This window comes from Camelus ferus, chromosome 8 (assembly GCF_009834535.1).
Source record: "Camelus ferus isolate YT-003-E chromosome 8, BCGSAC_Cfer_1.0, whole genome shotgun sequence".
In the NCBI taxonomy this organism is placed as follows: Eukaryota; Metazoa; Chordata; class Mammalia; order Artiodactyla; family Camelidae; genus Camelus; species Camelus ferus.
In genome coordinates, this window is record NC_045703.1 from 9351269 (window position 1) to 9369085 (window position 17817).

At 46.6% G+C, this 17817-nt stretch overlaps 1 protein-coding gene across 1 annotated transcript in view; it reads left to right on the forward strand.

Annotated features, from left to right (window-relative positions):
* Window positions 1-2228: 2228 nt before the first annotated feature.
* Window positions 2229-17817, forward strand: part of B3GAT2 (beta-1,3-glucuronyltransferase 2) — a 79164-nt gene continuing 63575 nt past the window's right edge. The window contains exon 1 of the mRNA XM_032484454.1: window positions 2229-3028. Coding sequence (XP_032340345.1) covers window positions 2438-3028 — 591 coding nt within the window. The 5' untranslated portion in view covers window positions 2229-2437. The remainder of the gene's footprint in view (window positions 3029-17817) is intronic.

Below are 17817 nucleotides of genomic sequence, written 5' to 3' on the forward strand. Positions count from 1 at the left end.
ACAAGGCATTTCTGTTCGACTATATTAAAAAATTCGAGCAGGATGAAAGAGACTTCAGTAATCGTTGCCGGGGTGGGAAGATGTGTGCGCTGCTTTCCAGTATTTAAGAGAAGCCTCTACTGAATTCCCTCCCTCGTGGTCCTTCTGCCTCCCCCAAGATGGTGACCGTGACTTCCCAGGGCGCACCCCGAAGCCTGACCTGGACGCGTTTTCCCGAGGTTGTGTTGTTTTCAGAGGCCCCTTAGGCTATCCGCGAACATGGGAAAGGGTCTGACGGATTGTCTTCTATGTCTTGGAGGCACTGATCTGCCCATTTGAAGTATGAGTTATAGGTGAAACTGGGCGGTTGGCACAGAAGGCCAGCCCTTGCAAGGGTGGCGGGTGGGATTCTATCTATAAATTTCACTCTAAGGTTTCAGACTCTGAAAGGGAAGTTAGGGAAATCCACAGACGCGCCAAGGCCTGATGGATGATGGGCGGAGTCAGCCAGGGCAGGGCAGAGAAACTCAGAAGCATCAGAACAGCTGAGCAGAGGGCATCCACCCCAGAGCGCTCCTCTGCTCCCGCGCTCTGAACGCGCGATCAGAGGGATTTATTTGTGAACAAGACCGAGGAAGACAGACAGCTGAGGGAAGATGGGCTGAGAAATTATTTATCATAGGCTGGGGGTGGGGGGTGGGGGAGGCTTTCCTGCTGCTTTGCAAGCACCTTCCTGGGACGTGACCCTGGAGCGTGGCCCTTCTTCGTTCATCCCAGTACATCACAGCCAGGGACGCAGCTAGTAGGTCCGCTAGATAGAAAGAAATCCAAACCAAGCGCCCATGTTTGCTCAAGTCTTCCAGACGCTGTCACGGCTCCACACGTCATCCTCCGCTCTGCTGGGTTCTGAGCGCACCATGTTTACATGCAGCTGGGCCGGCCTGCCCAGTGGGGTTGTGTCTGGAGAGGTGTCTGCAGGTCGCGCAGTGAGGAGGCCGCTGGCTAGATTCGGGGGACCCATGTCCCATTTCCACTTAGCCGTTGCCACTGACCTCGGAGAAATCATTCCCAACTTTGGGCCCCAGTTTCCTCATCCGGAAAATGAAGGCGATTCTAATTTCCAGGCCTCCTTGAAAGAATAGTTGGGAGGGTCAAACGGCATGATTCTAATGGCAGCGAACGGTGAGGAAGCTTGACTTCAAATTACCGAAGGAAAATAAGTTAACCACACTCAGCTGGAGTTTTAGGAATTCTCGCGCAATGACCTAACTGCAGGCGGGCAGCAAACGCTCGGACTGATTCCTTCTCCGGGGCCATCTCACATGCCGAACACCCCTTACGGCCCCCCTCCGTCTCCCGGGGCTTCTATTGATTTCTGCCTTTCCATGAAAGCCCTTTCGGTTGGCGCTGTTCGGTCCACCCCCGGCACACGAACCCCGCGGCTCGGAGCCAAAGAAGGTATCCTTGGCCTCCCCACCCCCCTACCTCTACCACCAGGGTCTCCCGAGTTTTCCGCACGTGCATGGGTTTTCCAGGCTGATCGCCAAAGACCTTGCAGTATTTCAGAGAGCTGAGAGCAAGCGGGGATCGGCGAGCGAGCACCCACCCTGCCCGGGGGTCGCGGCGCCTGGCGGGGACCCTCTTCCCGCTCCTTCTGGTCTGTGCGGCAGCCGCCTCCAGAGCTGGCCCTCGGGGCCGTCAGCGCTAAACCCCGCGGAGGGCCGGGCCCCCTCCCCGCCTCGCCCTCCCAGCCCCTCCCCGCCAGTAGCAGCGTCGCTGTCTTCCCACCAGAGGACCAGGAAGACGCTGGAGTCTGCAGCGCCCCCGCCCCCTCGCTTTTTCTTTCTTTCCTGGCTTTGGGATCTTGCTGCCGGAGCCGGGAGAGGTTCCGAGAAGGAAGAGCAGAGCGAGGGACCGGAGTGCGGGTTTTCGCGGCGGCGCGCGAACGGAGCTGGGGTCACGGCATCCCCCGCGGCCCCTCCGGTCCTCGCTGCCCCGGCTGGGATGTGACGAAGGCAAGCCTGCCTCTCGCCCCTGAAGGTGCCTCCGAGAGCGCCTCGGGGGCGCACGGCTAGAGTCCCTTTGGCCGCATCGACGCGGGACGTCTCCCAGCTCCCGCTCTCCGGACAGAGCGCTGAGGGATCACCAGCTTCCCGGCGCTCGGCACCGCTCCGGGGCCAGCAGCACGCGGCTGGACCGAGTCCCGCTTCCCGCCGACTACCCGGAGAAGGGGCAACGCCTGCCCGCCCGCCTGCGCTCCGGAGAGCCCTAGCTCTTCGGCACCCGCGCTAAGCCCCGTGGCCCCGGCTTCCCCGCGCCCGCAGCGCCCCGCAACCCTATGGAGAGCGCACCGGCCACGGCTTTCTGAGCGCGGGCGCCGCCGCCGTCCAACCTGCGCGTTGGGGTCCCCCGGCTCGTCCCGGCCCGGGGCGTCCGAGAGGCAGGGGGAGCGCGCACCATGAAGTCCGCGCTGTGCAGCCGCTTCTTCATCCTCCTGCCCTGGATCCTGATCGTCATCATCATGCTCGACGTGGACACGCGCAGGCCCTCGCCCCCGCTCACCCCGCGTCCCTACTTCTCTCCCTATGCGCTGGGCCGCGGGGGCGCCCGACTCCCGCTGCGCCGGGCCGGCCTGGGGCGCGGCTGGGAGAAGCGCAACGCCTCTCGCCCGCCGCCGCCACCCGAGCTGCCCACCATCTATGCCATCACGCCCACCTACAGCCGCCCGGTGCAGAAAGCCGAGCTGACCCGCCTGGCCAACACGTTCCGCCAGGTGGCGCAGCTGCACTGGATCCTGGTGGAGGACGCGGCGGCGCGCAGCGAGCTGGTGAGCCGCTTCCTGGCGCGGGCCGGGCTGCCCTGCACGCACCTGCACGTGCCCACGCCGCGGCGCTACAAGCGGCCCGGGCTGCCGCGCGCCACCGAGCAGCGCAACGCCGGCTTGGCCTGGCTGCGCCAGCGGCACCGGCACCAGCACCAGCGCGCGCAGCCAGGCGTGCTCTTCTTCGCCGACGACGACAACACCTACAGTCTGGAGCTCTTCCAGGAGGTATCGGCTCGCGTGCCCCGGCTAGTTGGGGGGGGGGGGGCAGAAGTGGGGGGTGGGCAGAAGGGAGGGGTCCCCCGGCCCGCCCCCGACCCCGGACGCCCAGTCCCGCCGCCGCGGCTCTTTGGAGCGCTCGCTTCCCCGCGCGCCTTTTCAGATTCCCCGTGAAGCGCTCCGCAGCCCTCTGCGAGCCGGCGGGGATGGAGAGCGGGTGGGAGGACCACTGCAGCTCCAGGAGGGAGTCCACCCAACCCCGCGATGGGGCCCAGTCGGTGGCGCAGGTAGGGGGAGCGGGGATGATTTCTAGGAACTGGGCTTGGGCTGGCCTGAGGATGGAGCCCCGTGGGGCCCGGCTGCGAAAGGGGGGGCGGGGGCTTGGTGTTCTACGAGGCCTTTCAGCGCACACAGGTGTGTTTCTGAGGCTAGAACGGTATAGGGAGGGCAGTGAAAGTAGTGACTGAAAATTAGCCCAGACGCACATTTCCCTCGTACCGTCTTCTGGGACGGAACTGGTTCTTAGTGACAACACTGACTTCTAGGGGGTCTTCCCTCCACCTCTGCTTCCAACAGGCCCTTTCTGACGCTAAAGATTACCCCCCTTTCAAGGAAACCCTCTGGCAACCGAGTTGCGTCTGTCCGGCCGTGTGATTATGGCTTTTCGCAGCCCAAGGTGCCAGCTGGGACTGCCTGGCACTTTCCCTGACCCTTCTCTAGGCCTCTCTTTGGCTACTCGTGTCCAGGGTCCGTCGCAGCCCGGTCCTCGGTGCAGCCCGGTCCACCGCTGCTGAGGCGGCCGAATTGCCCTTGGAAGGCCGCAGGTGCGCCAGCCAGCCAGCACGGGGTTAGAGCAGGTGCTCGTGTTTGAGGCGGGTATTTTGCAGTCTGAGTGTGGTGGGTGCATGCGCTGCTGCCAGTGAGACGGGGTTGCATGGTTTTGTCCGTTTTCTTGTTCCTCCTCCACAAACGTAGCAGAAAAACCTTGGCTTTTTGGACATCCTGTGGGACTGTTGCCTTCCTCTCCCCCAAATTCCTGACATTCAGCCTCTGAGACTCTATTGTCCCTCCCCTCCTCCCTGCCCACCCTGTCCCCCCAAGTCAATTGAACAATCTGTATGTCTAGTAATCACAAACGCCCCGTGCTTTCGTCCTAACATCTCTGATTTGCTTTCTTAATCTTAGAACAGAGCTACTCTGCCCTTCCAGCTCAATGTTTCTGCCTCTGTGGCTTTAAAAATCCATACCTTAAGGGCAATTGCTGCCCTCATTTCTATGCATCCTCTCCTGCTTCATGAATAAAAGGACCAGTCTTAATTGCTCCTCACCTTTTCTTTAACATGCTTTCAGATGGAGAGCTTTCTTTTCCTGTTTCTTCCAAAGAAATCAGTAAGCCTGTCGTTGTATCGTATGGTCTTCATTAAAACCAAGATAAGAGGTGTCATCTGATTTTTTTTTTTCAGTTGGGTTATTTTTGTGATCATGCTTGTGCACTCTTTCCCCCAAACATGTAGTTTGTATTCTGAAGCAAAGACATTTACATTTCAGCATACCAGCATTTTAAACCTTAGTCTCTTTTTTTTTTCCTTCTACAATTTGAACATTGCCTTACCCATGAAAATGTGTGGTCTTGTGTAACTAAAATAATGCACAACACTATTAATGAACCTTTTAGAGGGATGGGCTATGACGGGGAGTGATTTTCAGTTTCTTCCCAGCTTCTAGCCTGTTGGTGTAAGGAGTTGGATGGAGGGGAGGAGTTGGCACATTCAGGCAGTGAAACGGTCCAGAACACTGTCTTCCTTTAACGCTTCCCAGACTGAAAGGAAGGCTTGTTGGTGGTGGATATTAAGCAGCAAGAGAAGAATCCAGTAGGTTTTTTTCATCGGTCCCTAGGGGGAAAAAAGAAGATAAAAGCAAGAGGAGAGGGTGGGGTGAAAAAGCAGCTTTGGCCCAAGGGAACTATATAGGGGAAAAAAATGCAAAACTTTCAAGGCACGAAAATGTTGTACAGTTGGAAGTAATGAAATATTCAAAATAAGCTTCAGAGCATGCGCAGCTGTTTTTCAAGGAGAGGCGCCAAGTCTAGAAAGTACACAACAGAAGGGATTTTTAAAAAGCATAATACACATGATACACTTAGAATTTAAGTCCTCTAGCTCCTAGAGGTTCCTCCCAGGCAGGAATTTTATGACCAGGCCTATTCTCACCCACCACCCCTTCCCCAGCACAGTGTTTTTGGGCAGAGCAGGTGTCTGTCTATCCACCGGGCATATATGTTGAGACATTGAATCTTCTTTTTTACATCACATTCGTTTCTTTGTACTGCAAGCAGTATTGAACTCTCTCAAGAGTCAGATTAGTGGAATTTATGCATCCTGAGTCTTGTGCATTGGTGGGTTGGGGTCCCCTACACCATTTCTAGGATTAATGATTCCCTGTGCATTACAGACTAGACATTGCTTCTTGGAGGAAAGGGAGGACCAGTTTAAACGTCCAGAAACTACAGCTCATCCAGGGAAGGGAAGCTGCTGATCAGGGATGCTGTAGGACCCAGGCATCTTTCTGAGCCCTGAATACTGTGCACATGCAAATGAGATTTTAGGTAATTCACTGGACTTAAGGAAAGACTGTCCCAAGTCAGGCTTCATCTTTTATTCATAGTGCTTCTAATTTCCATGGTTGATGTTAACGTAGATAAGATAAAAGGGAGACAATGAACCAGGTACAAATTAGCTCACTAAGCATTGGCTGCAAATGAAGGAAAGGTCTCCAAATTAAATTAAGGGCGCCCTGTGTTCAATTATTCCTCCCTGGTCACTGGAGTGGGGCTTTCTTCTCCCATACAGCTAGCTAATTCCCAGGCTCCCCTTTCAACTGAGCTGTGTGCCAGGAAAGGAATAGTTGCACTGAAGAATCCTACATCTAATAACCAAATCCACTTGCAAATGAAGCTCAGTGTGAATTGTAGGCACAGAAGCTGGGCTGTCCACCGGAGATGGAGATGGTTGGAGTTTTTCAAGTTCCCAGTGTCTCAGGCTCTCCCTGTGACATTGATGGGGCTTTGCCCTGTAGCTCACAGGTAATCCTGCCTGCCTGCCACCCATGCGCCCTGTCAATCTAGCTCTCCGGAAAAGCTTATTTGCAAAGTATTGGCACTGCTCTCATAAAAGCGACAACCACACACAAACGTAGCTGTTTCTACCCCATTTTCCATAACCCTATTGATCAGATTTCTGTTCTCTGCTAGAAAATCTGCCAAGCTTTCTTCAGTTTAAAGCTGACACTTTTCAGGGGAAGGTGCTTTCATCTTTGGAGATGAGTTAAATTGAAAGGTTATAAAAAAGCAGCACTTTCCAAGCAGGGAGGAAAAAAACTTTAAAAATTTTAACTTTAAATGTAACGAGGTGAGACTGGAAAACAAGCCGACTTTGAAACACTTAAGGGGCTCAGAAAGGGACTCAGTTAATTCACCTGCATTTGGAAGATATTCTTGGCAAGCAGAGAATTAGAGAGGCCCTTTGCTTGGATCTTCTGTTGGATGCTGTTCAGCTGTTCGTGTGCTGAGCGGGTAGAGGAGTGAGGGTTAGTTCCTGTCCTGCCCCTTTTCTGATGCATTTATATTTTCCTTCCCTTTCTGTGGGGCTCATTAGAGACACAATCCAAAGGATATTCAAATTCACAGTGTTTGCCACTTTTCCCCCTGAGTAGTAAGTTCTGTGTTTCATTCATGTATATATATATACACTTTTTTAAATTTAGCCTTTTTTTAAGCAATTCTTTTTTGTTTTTGTTTGGTAGGGGGAGGTTTTATTTAGGTTTGTTTATTTATTTATTTAATGGAGGTACTGGAGATTGAACCCAGGGCCTCGTGCATGCTAAGCACTCGCTTTATCACTGAGCTCTACCCTCCCCCTTCTATATGTGTTTCCTGAAAGGAGACCAGAGACCTCCCTTTCCTTCTACCCTGGATACAGTTACTTGGTGGATGCTAAGCAATCTTTTTAAAGTGAAGAAACCTCGAAGGTTCTCTGAGGTGTAACATACCAAGACAATTTTACCTGAAATGTGGCCCCTTGTATTTTCTTCCTCCCCATCTAAAAACATTTTTTTTGCAGAGGGGGAAGAAGGTAATTAGGTTTATTATTATCTATTTTTAGTAGAGGTACCGGGGATTGAACCTGGGACATCATGCATACTAAACATGTGCCCTACCACTGAGCTATAAGCTATACCCCCCAAAAAAGCATATTAATCATCACACCATACATCTGATCAAATGTGAGAATTTTGTAAAATGTGTGTGTGAAAATGACAATCCATTTTCTCAGGCTATCAGTGTGAAATCTGTGCTTTCTCTTTACTCCACCTGAATTCAGAGAACTTGAATTATGGCTAATTTTTGACAGGGCTCCCCTTGGACCCCAGCAGTTTTCACTTGGATGTGGATATTTTAAGGGACCAGAGATCACTATTTGGGTTTCAAAGGCATTCTCCCATCTGCATCTTCTTGTTGTCTTTTCTCCTTCCTCCTTCGACCTCCAATCTATTTTTTCACTGATTATTCTTTCTCATGAATAGACATGAAGCCACGTCCAGATTATCATTTGGCGCAACAAATGTGTGTCTTTTAAGCACTGAGACTGTTGTCTGCTGCTTCTTGGAAATGGTCATGCGTATCCATTTTCTCCTGTCTATTCTACTTGCCTCTAAATTACAGGCTGGTAAATTTTCTCTTGTGTGAACAGTAATGGAATAGTCATTGCTTTTAAGGCCCGCTACAAAAGCAGAGTAGAAGGACCAAAGTCAACACTCTTATTTATTACCTATTCCGGGGGCTGCTCAAATAGTGGGGGTTTTGGTACAGAATTCAGTAATGTTCAGATATGTCTAGTCAAACCTTTTTATTTTAAATAAATATGCCTTTATTTAGGGTGGTGGGGGTGATTAGGTTTATTTATTAACTTTTTAATGGAGGTACTGGGGATTGATCCCAGGACCTCGTGAATGCTAAGCACACACTCTGCCACTTGAGCTGTACCGCCCCCCCCCCACCATTCAAACCTTTTGGACTCTGATGAAATATTTGCTTGGTCTGTATACATTAAGCTAACATTGCTTATATTTGACTTGCCAAGCAGGGAATTTAAGTTTTGCAGGGTTCTCAAATTCTCCCCCCTCAAAACACAAATCAAATTGCTTTACCAGTCCATAGATTGGTAGGTAGGGTAGTTACGTAGGTTGGGAATAGATTTCCAATTCACAGAAATAAACTGAGATAATCCATTGTTAATACTAGGCAATTTTTGTGTACGACTTTAAATAAGTGTTTAAAATACCCTTTACCCCTGGCAGTGGGGGAAGGTATAGCTCAGTGGTAAGGGTATGTGCTTAGCATGCACAAGGTCCTGGGTCCCATCCCCAGTACCCCCATTAAAAAAAGTTAGCTAAAAAATAAATAAAAATAAATAAAATACCCTTTACCATGGATACAAGCTAAATGAGCACTTACTACAGGCCAGGAACCACGTTTAGGGTTTTAGATGTATTAACATACTTGATCCTCAGCGGCACCTGGGGGAGGTTCTGGTGCTGTCCCGCCACCCCCATCCTCATGCTGATGTTTAAGCATGAACACAGGTCTTTGATAAAGAGTGCAAGGATTTTTTAAATGAATCTAATATCGTTGTTACCCTGATCAATAGAATCACTGATCCCCATTTTACAGAAGAGCTAAAGCAGTAGGAAGTAACTGGAAAAGTCATGCAGCTGTTCAGGGATAGGATCTTAGACCCAGTGCGTGGTTCTGGGGCCTGCTCCCTGGGCGTCCTACCGCCCATCTCGCTTGGCACGTACGGTTGGATGGATGTACGTCATTGCCTTAAGCAAAGCATTCGACCAGCAGAGTCCTCTGATATTGTTCTAACTTCTGCCATACTTGAACTCAGGTCTGTCTTCTTTTTTTATTATTTTTATTGGAGTATAGTTGATTTACAACGTTGTGTTAGTTTCAGGTCTGCAGCACAGTGATTCAATTATACGTATAGGTCCGTCTTCTTGGCTCTGTCAACTTCTGCTTTTCTCTTCTGACCTTTTCTTCACGATGTAATTCTGTCTGATGAAAGTTCTCTCTTCCCTCACTATCTCACCAGTAGACCACTTGATTTTTAGATTATTTTTTCAAGTCAGGTGAAAACTCCCAAGTTCATATGCCAACTGCCATCTTATATTTTTTGAAACTGTATTCTTGTGAACAAGTAAGGACTGATCATTTCTGCAAGAAGATAAAACATTAATTCTTTTCCTTGGTTGATACGTGTCCATCAGCAACTGTAGCTGCCGGGCACATACCCTGTCAGGGCAGACAGATTGAATAGGAGAATAATTTTCTGGAGGGAATGGAAATGGGGAATGAGGACTGGATTGTTTCAGATGGGCTCGGTGGTTTACCATTGGGATGGAGGAGAGGAGCTGGGGACCTGAGCCAATTTGAGCTCAAGGTCACGTGGGTGACAGACCCCTGCCTGTTGCTTCTGTGGACAGGGAGCTGAGGCACCTCCTCCCTGGGGCTCAGCTCTTGCTTATAGGAACCTGTGAGCTGGCGATGCTGCCCATTGCTGGCCCTCACTGCTGGATTCACCAAGCTCCTCCCTCGTTGGTCGAAGCTTCGTTAATTTTCTTGTCTGATTCTTCTGGGACTAGAATTTTCCCTAGATGATTATTATTATTATTATTTTCCCCAAATAATTAAAAACTCAGTAGTTTTTGTTTTCTCCCATCTGTCTCCCCCATCCGTGAAAAGAGAACTCTAAACAGGAGGTAAGTTGCATGCAGAATCTCAGGCAGGTGGTTCCTGCAACCCAGGTGTTTATCCATCGTACCTTGATCTCTCCAGTGAAAGCCAAATGTGCTCAATGCTGGACATTCTCCACTAACTGGGATTTCCGTTACCTAAGATGATTGGATCTTAGCAGTAATAGTGTACCACTCTGCCCGATTCCTTCTGCCTTCGTGAGCTTTGAGCTGACACCTGAAGATCACGGAGCCTGGGGTGTGATGAGGGCAGGGGAAAGAGCTATCCCGGTGGAACAAGCCATGTTTGCAAACCTGAGAAGAGAGGACGTGTGGATACCCAGAGAGCCAAACGATGTCCTCACTGCAGGAGGTCTCGATGGCCTAGGGGACAAGGTGCAAGATTAGGCAGGCACCTCACATCTTCCGCGGGTCAAATGTGCTTATCTCTGGGAGAAAAGTTAGCATCTCCCCCACACCTGACCTATAAAGAAAAGAAGTCTTCGGCTTCTTTGTGTTTGGAAGTGGTATTGAAATCACGCCCGTTAGTTAGATTCTTCTTCCTAGACGCTGACATGTCTTTATGTAAGTCTGTGTATTTGCACAGTGTGAGGGTTATGCTTTTACTTGCTTACATCTGCTTTTCAGATCACCTATTAGGCAAATCTTTTGTTAATTTTTTTGAGCTCTTTCTTGTTTTTTTTAATTGAAGTGTAGTTGGTTTACAGTGTTGTGTTGATTTCTAGTATATAGCATAGTGATTCAGATATATATATATATATATATATACATGTGTGTATATATATATATATATACACACTCTTTTTCATAGTCTTTTTCATTATAGGCTATTACAAAATGTTGAAAATAGTTCCCTGTGCTCTACAGTAGAACCTTGTTGTTTATCTGTTTTATATATAGTAGTTAGTATCTGCAAATCTTGAACTCCCAGTTTATTCCTCCCCAGCCCTTTCCCCCTGGTAACCATAAGTTTGTTTTCTGTGTCTGGGGAGGGGGTCTGTCTTTGTATTGTAAATAAGTTTATTTGTGTCCTTTTTTTTTTAGATTCCACATATAAGTGATGTCCTGTGGTATTTTTATTTCTCTTTCTGGGTTACTTCACTTAGCATGATGATCTCCAGTTCCATCCATGTTGCTTCAAATGGCATTACTTTATTCTTTTTTATGACAGAGTAGTATTCCATTATATATACCACAACTTCTTTATCCATTCATCTGTCAATGGACATTTCGGTTGTTTCCATGTCTTCTACAACAGCTATTATAAATAGTGCTGCTGTGAACACTGGGGGGCATGTATCTTTTCCAATTAGAGTTTTCTCCAGATATATGCCCAGGAGTAGGATTGCTGGATCATATGGTAAGTCTAATTTTAGTTTTTTAAGGGATCTCCGTACTGTTCTCCACAGTGACTGTACCAAACTACATTCCCACCAACAGTGTAGGAGGCTTCCCTTTTCTCCACATTCTCTTCAGCATTTATTGTTTGTGGACTTTGTAAGGATGGCCATTCTGACTCGTGTGAGGTGATACCTCATTGTAGTTTTGATTTTGCATTTCTCTGATAATTAGTGATACTGTACATCTTTTCATGTGCCTGTTGGCCATCTGTGTGTCTTCATTGGAGAAATGTCTGTTTAGGGCTTCTGCCCATTTTGGATTGGGTTTTTGGGTTTTTGTTTAATTTTTAAAATAGAACCTGGATAAGGTGGGTAGTAAATTGATAGAAAAACTATAGGTCTGTATTTATCTGTCTAGTTGTCCCAAGGGATTGTTAATATGGACTGTTGGATGCATCACAGCACCTAGCATCAGCTTAGATAACATAGTACAGTATGTCTGTTTCAGTTCACTGCTTCTCCTGCTAGAATATAAACTGAGTAAGGGTAGGACTTTTCCCTTGTTCACTGTGATCTCTCTAGTGCCCAGCAGTTAGGAATGCTCACTAGTATCTGTGGAATGCATGAGCAGATTGCAAGCAGCTTCAAAGCTGGGCAACTGTTACTAAAGGAGGCTGCCCCTTTCAAAGGGATTGTCAGTCACACAGCGGTTGTGATGACCATGTTGTGTGTTTAGGGTAACGTTGAGACCTTTAGATAGTAACTTAAAGAAAAAGGTGACCCCTGCACTAACTCTAAGAGCTTTCAGTGCTAAAAGGAGGGAGGGGGATGGGAAAAGGGAGAGGCAGATAGATCTGTCCGTGGTGAATGCTGATGTCTGGAGCAAGGCATCCCTGCGAACGCCTATCAAGGGTGAGGGGAGGTGGCTGCGAAGCTGACGGAGTGTGAGACTTCGGCACATGTGTGAGAGCCTGGAGGCGGATGGGAGCTGGGAAGTTAAACAGCCCCAGGTTCAAGTCCAGCCTCACGGCCTTACGCTTGTTTGAGATTAGCAAGGTTGCCTGCCTCATCTGATTGCTGTCAGTACTGAACCACAGGGCAGGTTACAGACATTCTTTCCCCCACCCTCCCTGCGGGTGGCTGCCCCAGGTGACAGGTCTACCAGAAAGCTACCCTGTTCCACTTGATTCAGTGCCTATGAATCTCTGCTCCTGAAATCTGGACTGTGTTTCTGGAGGAGGAGGTGAAGGAGCTTGACTTTCCCAAATTAGTCTGTGCCCAGGTGGAACTGGTAAATCGGGTGTCTTAATTGCACCTCTGGCTTACTGCAGTGATGAGAGACACCAGGGTTAACAGGGCTCATCTCTAAGGAGTCCTGGAAGAAAGTGAGGTGCAAGAAAGGAAAAGGCATCCAAAGGACACTTTGGGTTTGGAAGAGGCAGAAGGATGTTCCTCCAAGGGTTATGAGGTGCAAGGCTGGTTAATGCATGTGCGATGCTGGCAGGTCAGCATGTGTGTCTCAGAGCAGGATGCGAAACTTCCTGCAGGTCCTGGGTGTGGTTTTTTTGTTACTATTGGCATGGACCTAGGGTGTATGACATGAATGAATGAATGTATCAAGGAGATAATATGTTACAAAGGAGAGGGCAACTCCATAGGAATGAAATTAACCTCTGTTTGAAACACACGATAGAAGCAGTAGCTAGATTTCGAAGGTACTTTTGCCGAAGTGGGAAGGTGAGGGGTCTGCCTCCCTGCAGCACCTGTCGGTGGAGGCAGGGAGGTTGTGATCTGACAGGCTGCCTGTGGTACCCAGGCCCCTCCGGCCTTGACGGAGACACTGGGGGCCATCAGATGACTGGCACTTATTAGGAAGTCCTCCTTGAGCTTCTTATTTTTTCAGTTGCTTCAATTTTCATAAATAAAAACATTGTGGAGCTCGTTTCCTGTCAGCCTGGGGCCGATGTAGCAGTTGGAGTGGAGTGTGTGTGTGTGTCCATGTGTCCCTGGGTCCTCCTTGACTGTGTGGGTGCAGTAGGTCCTCACTCCTCCAGGTCTTCCTTCACAGGCTCTGTGCCCCTCACTTCAGTCTCTGCCCAGAAGTGTGGTTATAACCCAGGGGTCCTCAACATCTTCTTTCACATAACTCCCTCAGGAATTTGGTTAAATTACCTGCCCTCTAGGATAGCTTCAAATTGACGTCTACATTTAAAACATCATTTTAAATGGTCACAGATCATGTGATTTCCAGTGTGTTACAGACATTGACATTTGAAAATGAAACTTAATTATATCCAGTGAATATTTTAAATACTGTACGTTTTATACTTACCATCATCCATTTAATAAACATACTTCTCAATGGCATTTGGAAAATTTATATTTTTCTCTTTTCTATCTCTGCTCTCCCTCCGAATTTTCTCCTAGCATGACATTTTGAGGTTTAAGGTTATTTACTAACCCCCTTATCACGTCTGTCTGCAGTAACAAAAATATAGATGGAATTCAAATTTTTCAAATATTCTTGTGGCTGTAAACTTCTGTCTTAAAAACTCTTTGAGACTGTGAGATCTAAAAAATAAAACAAATGATTGTATTAACAAAACAGAAACAGACTTACAGACCTAGAGAAGAAACTTGTGGTTACCCCTGGGGAGAGGGGCAAGATTGGGGGATGGGGTTAAGAGAAACAAACTATCTGTATAAAGTAGATGAAATAGAAGAATATGTTATACACCGCAGGAAAATGTAGCCATTATTTTGTAATAACTTTAAAGGAAATGCAATCTATAAAGTATTGAATGATTCTGTTGTACACCTGGAACTAATATAATATTGTAAATCAACTGTGCTTCAATTTAAAAAAAAACCCTCTTTGGGATTGAGTTAACATTGCAATTAGTAGCAGGAACCAGGAAATCAAAGCAACATAAGTGTCACAAAGTTGGATAATTAACTGTTAAGCATAAAAGCTGTATTTCTTGGAAGTTGATTTCTTGATGACGTAGACAGAGCGTTTTGCTGCTGGTATATATACTCTGTGTCATTGATGAGTATGACTTACTGCTAGAAAAAGGTAGGGTTTAGCATAAATTTGGTTCCCCCCAGGTCCACCTTGTTCATGTAAAGAATTAAATAAGCTGGAATGCATTGCCTTATAGCAGTGTTCTTCAATGTTTTGGACTCTTAAGCTCTAAGCCAAAATTCCTATGTTGGTCTCATAGCAAAAACTATTCTAATAATCTATCGAGTATGACATGAGTTCTTCAATTTTGTTGAAAACAAATAATTAGAAACATTCTGTCTTTTAAAAGGACTTGTTACCCATTCATTAGAGACATTAACATTCTTAATGAAGATAGCAGTATTTCTGATTTGCTTAGTTTGGTCCTGGAGGTTTGGCCACAGTGGGGCAATGTATTTAGTATGATCTGGGATGGATGTGAAGCTGGAGAAGGAAATTGGGAGGAGGGTGGAGGAGAGGCAGGACCCGCCCCTCCATCCAGGAGGTCAGCTTTAGGGGAGCACATTGTCGAACGGCCTAGGGGCTGAGAATGTGCCCCCTTCAAGCTGTCTGTGGTCACATTTATTTCATGAGTCTTTTATACATTCAGGGACCAGGCACCCACAGTCTGAAAACTACTGTTTTTGGTAGAAAGAATACTGAGTTAGGAACTGAAAAGAGTGGACTCTAGTCCTGGCTGAACCCTCAGCCCTCATGACCTCAGGGAAGCTGACGGATGGTTTTTATCTTTTCCATTTTAATTTTTTAAAATTGAATTATAGTTGAAACAGAAACAGATTCACAAACATAGAAAACAAGCTTATGGTTACCAGAGGGGTGGAGTGGGGAGGGATAAATTGGGAGTACAGGATTTACAGAAAATGCTACTGTATATAAAATAGGTAAACAACAGGGAACTACCGTGTAGCACAGGGAGCTGTATTCCATATCTTGACTGTCGGTTTTTGAGCATTTACTGTGCGCCAGACCTCACACTAGGCATTCAGAAATTGAATTTTCATAATGTCTCTGAGGTCAGAACCACAATGTCCTTTTAACAAATGAGGAAAAGCCCTGACACCCAGCTTCCTCGGGGGGCCTGATGGTGACGTAGACGGCGGCTGTGAGAATCCGGTGAGGTGATACACAGGCAAAGGGGGTTAACAGGACAGCCGCCCATCCACTTGGATGTCCGCACTCTCAGAAGTCTGGCCGCAGGAGCCAAGGAGAGGCTTCAGGAGACAAGATGTCCCAAAGCCCCCTGGCGGCCATGGCTGCCCCCATCCCAACAGTCAGATATGGGAAGGAATTGAAGGATGGTGCACGTGTGGACAGTGTTATCATGTAAGTAAACTCAGCATTGCAAAGTGAAAATGCCAGTTTCATTTCTAAAGGTCAAATGACAGTTTGGGGATATTTCTGTAACTCTGGAAAGTTCCTCTGCTGCATCTGTTCCCATGGGCGAAAGTGCTGGAGATATCCTTGGGGAGTGTTCCCAGTCAGGGGAGCTACAGCCTGCTCTGCAGGAAAGCTCTGGTGCTTGGGGCTCGTGCCCTGACCAGTCTGCCTATGGCCTTTGATTTCTGCTGTGCACACAAGTTTTGTGATTTTTTTTTTAACCTTTTCTGGTCTTGCTTTTCCCCTCTGTTTATGGATTTTTTTCAAATTTTAAAACAAAACCATTATGGAGTCAGATTGACAAATGCTTGTGGTTTCTTTGGGCAGTGATTCAGGGGTTTTTCAGCAAACCAGAATTTCCTCTGTAAGTCAGTTAATTATCCTGTAGATTAAAACCACTGTTCATTTTGTTGGCTCCTATAAATCTAGTGGGAACATTAGAAAATAAATGCCTATTCTCTATTTCTTGTTGTGTCTCTTCCCTACTTGTAAAGGGCATTGGGTGAGAAACAAAAATTGAGTATTCTAGGGGAGGGAGGAAGGTACAGCTCAGTGGCAGATTGCATGCCTAGCATGCATGAGGTCCTGGGTTCAATCCCCAGTACCTCCATCAAATCAATCAATCAAATTACCCCCCCCCAAAAAAATTAAAATGAGTATTCCTATTTTTTTATTGTGAAAAAATATATGACATGAAATTTACCATTTTAGCCATTTTTAAGTGTCCAGTTCAGTGGCATTTAGGTATGTTTACTCTGTTGAGTAACCATCTCCTCTGTCCCTCTCCAGGACTTTTTCACTGTCCAAACTGAACCCCTATACCCTTTAAACAATAACTCCTCATTTGCCCCTCCCTCCAGCCCATGATAACCTATAATCCACTGTCTGCTTCTGTGAATTGGACTATTCTAGGTACCTTATATAAGGTAGAATTGTGCAATATTTGTCCTTTTGGATCTGGCTTATTTCACTTAGCGTAATGTCTTAAGCATTCATCCACATTGTAGTATGTATCAAAATTCTGTTCCTTTTTAAGGTGAATACCATTCCATTATGTATAGACCACAGTTTGTTTATCCATTCAGCCACCAACCAATATTGGGTTATTTCCACCTTTGGGTATTTTGAATGCTGCTTTGAAGTTGAAGTACAAATCTGTTTGAGTTTGCTTTCCATTCTTTCATGTGCGCATATACAGAAGTGCGAATGCTGGATCACATGATAATTCTATGTTTAAATTTTTGAGGAACCGCCATACTGTCTTCCACAGCAGCTGTGCCATTTTACATTTCCACCAACAGAGCCTGAGGGTTTCAATTGCTCCATATCCTAGCCAATACTTGCTAGTTTCCTTTAAAAAAAAAAAAAAAAAAGCAATTCTACTGGGCATGAAGTGATATATCATTGTAGTTTTGACTTGCATTTCCCTAATGACTAGTGATGCTGAACACCTTTTCATGTGCTTACATCATCTGTGTACCTTTTTTGGAGAAATGTCTATTCATGGCCTTTGCACATTTTTGAATTGGGTTGTTTGGGGTTTTTGGTTTTGTTTTTGTTGAGTTTTGGGAGTTTTTGTATATTCTAGATGTTAATCCTGTATCAGATATGTGATTTGTAAATATGTTCTGCCATTCTGAAGGGTGCTTTTTTATTCTGTTGTTACTGTCCTTTGATGTCCTAAAGTTTTAAATTTTGGTGAAATTCAGTTTCTTCTATTTTTTTCTTGTGTTGCCTATGCTTTTGGTGTCATGTTCAAGAAATTGTTGCCAAGTTCAATGTCATGAAGCTTTCCTCCTGTGCTTCCTTCTAATAGTTACATAATTTTAGCCCTTTTGTTTTTAGGCAATTAATGTTGATCCATTTCGAGTTATTTTTTGTACTCAATATTACATAGTATCTTTTGCACATGGATATCTATTTTTCCACAGCACTATTTGTTGAAAAGACTGTCCTCTTCCCCCATGGAATGGTCTTGGCATCTTTCTTAAAAAAATCATTTGACCAGATATGTGACAGTTAATCTCTAGGCTTTCTATTCTATTCCACTGGTCTGCACGTCTATCTTTATTCCAGTACCACACTGTTTTGATTACTGTTGCTTTGTAGTAAGTTTTAAAATCAGGAAGTGTGGATCCTTCAGCTTTGTTCTTTTTTGAGACTGGGCTATTTGGGATCCCTTAAGACTCCATATGAATTTCAGGAATGGATTTTTCTATTTCTGGAAAAATCATTATGGTTTT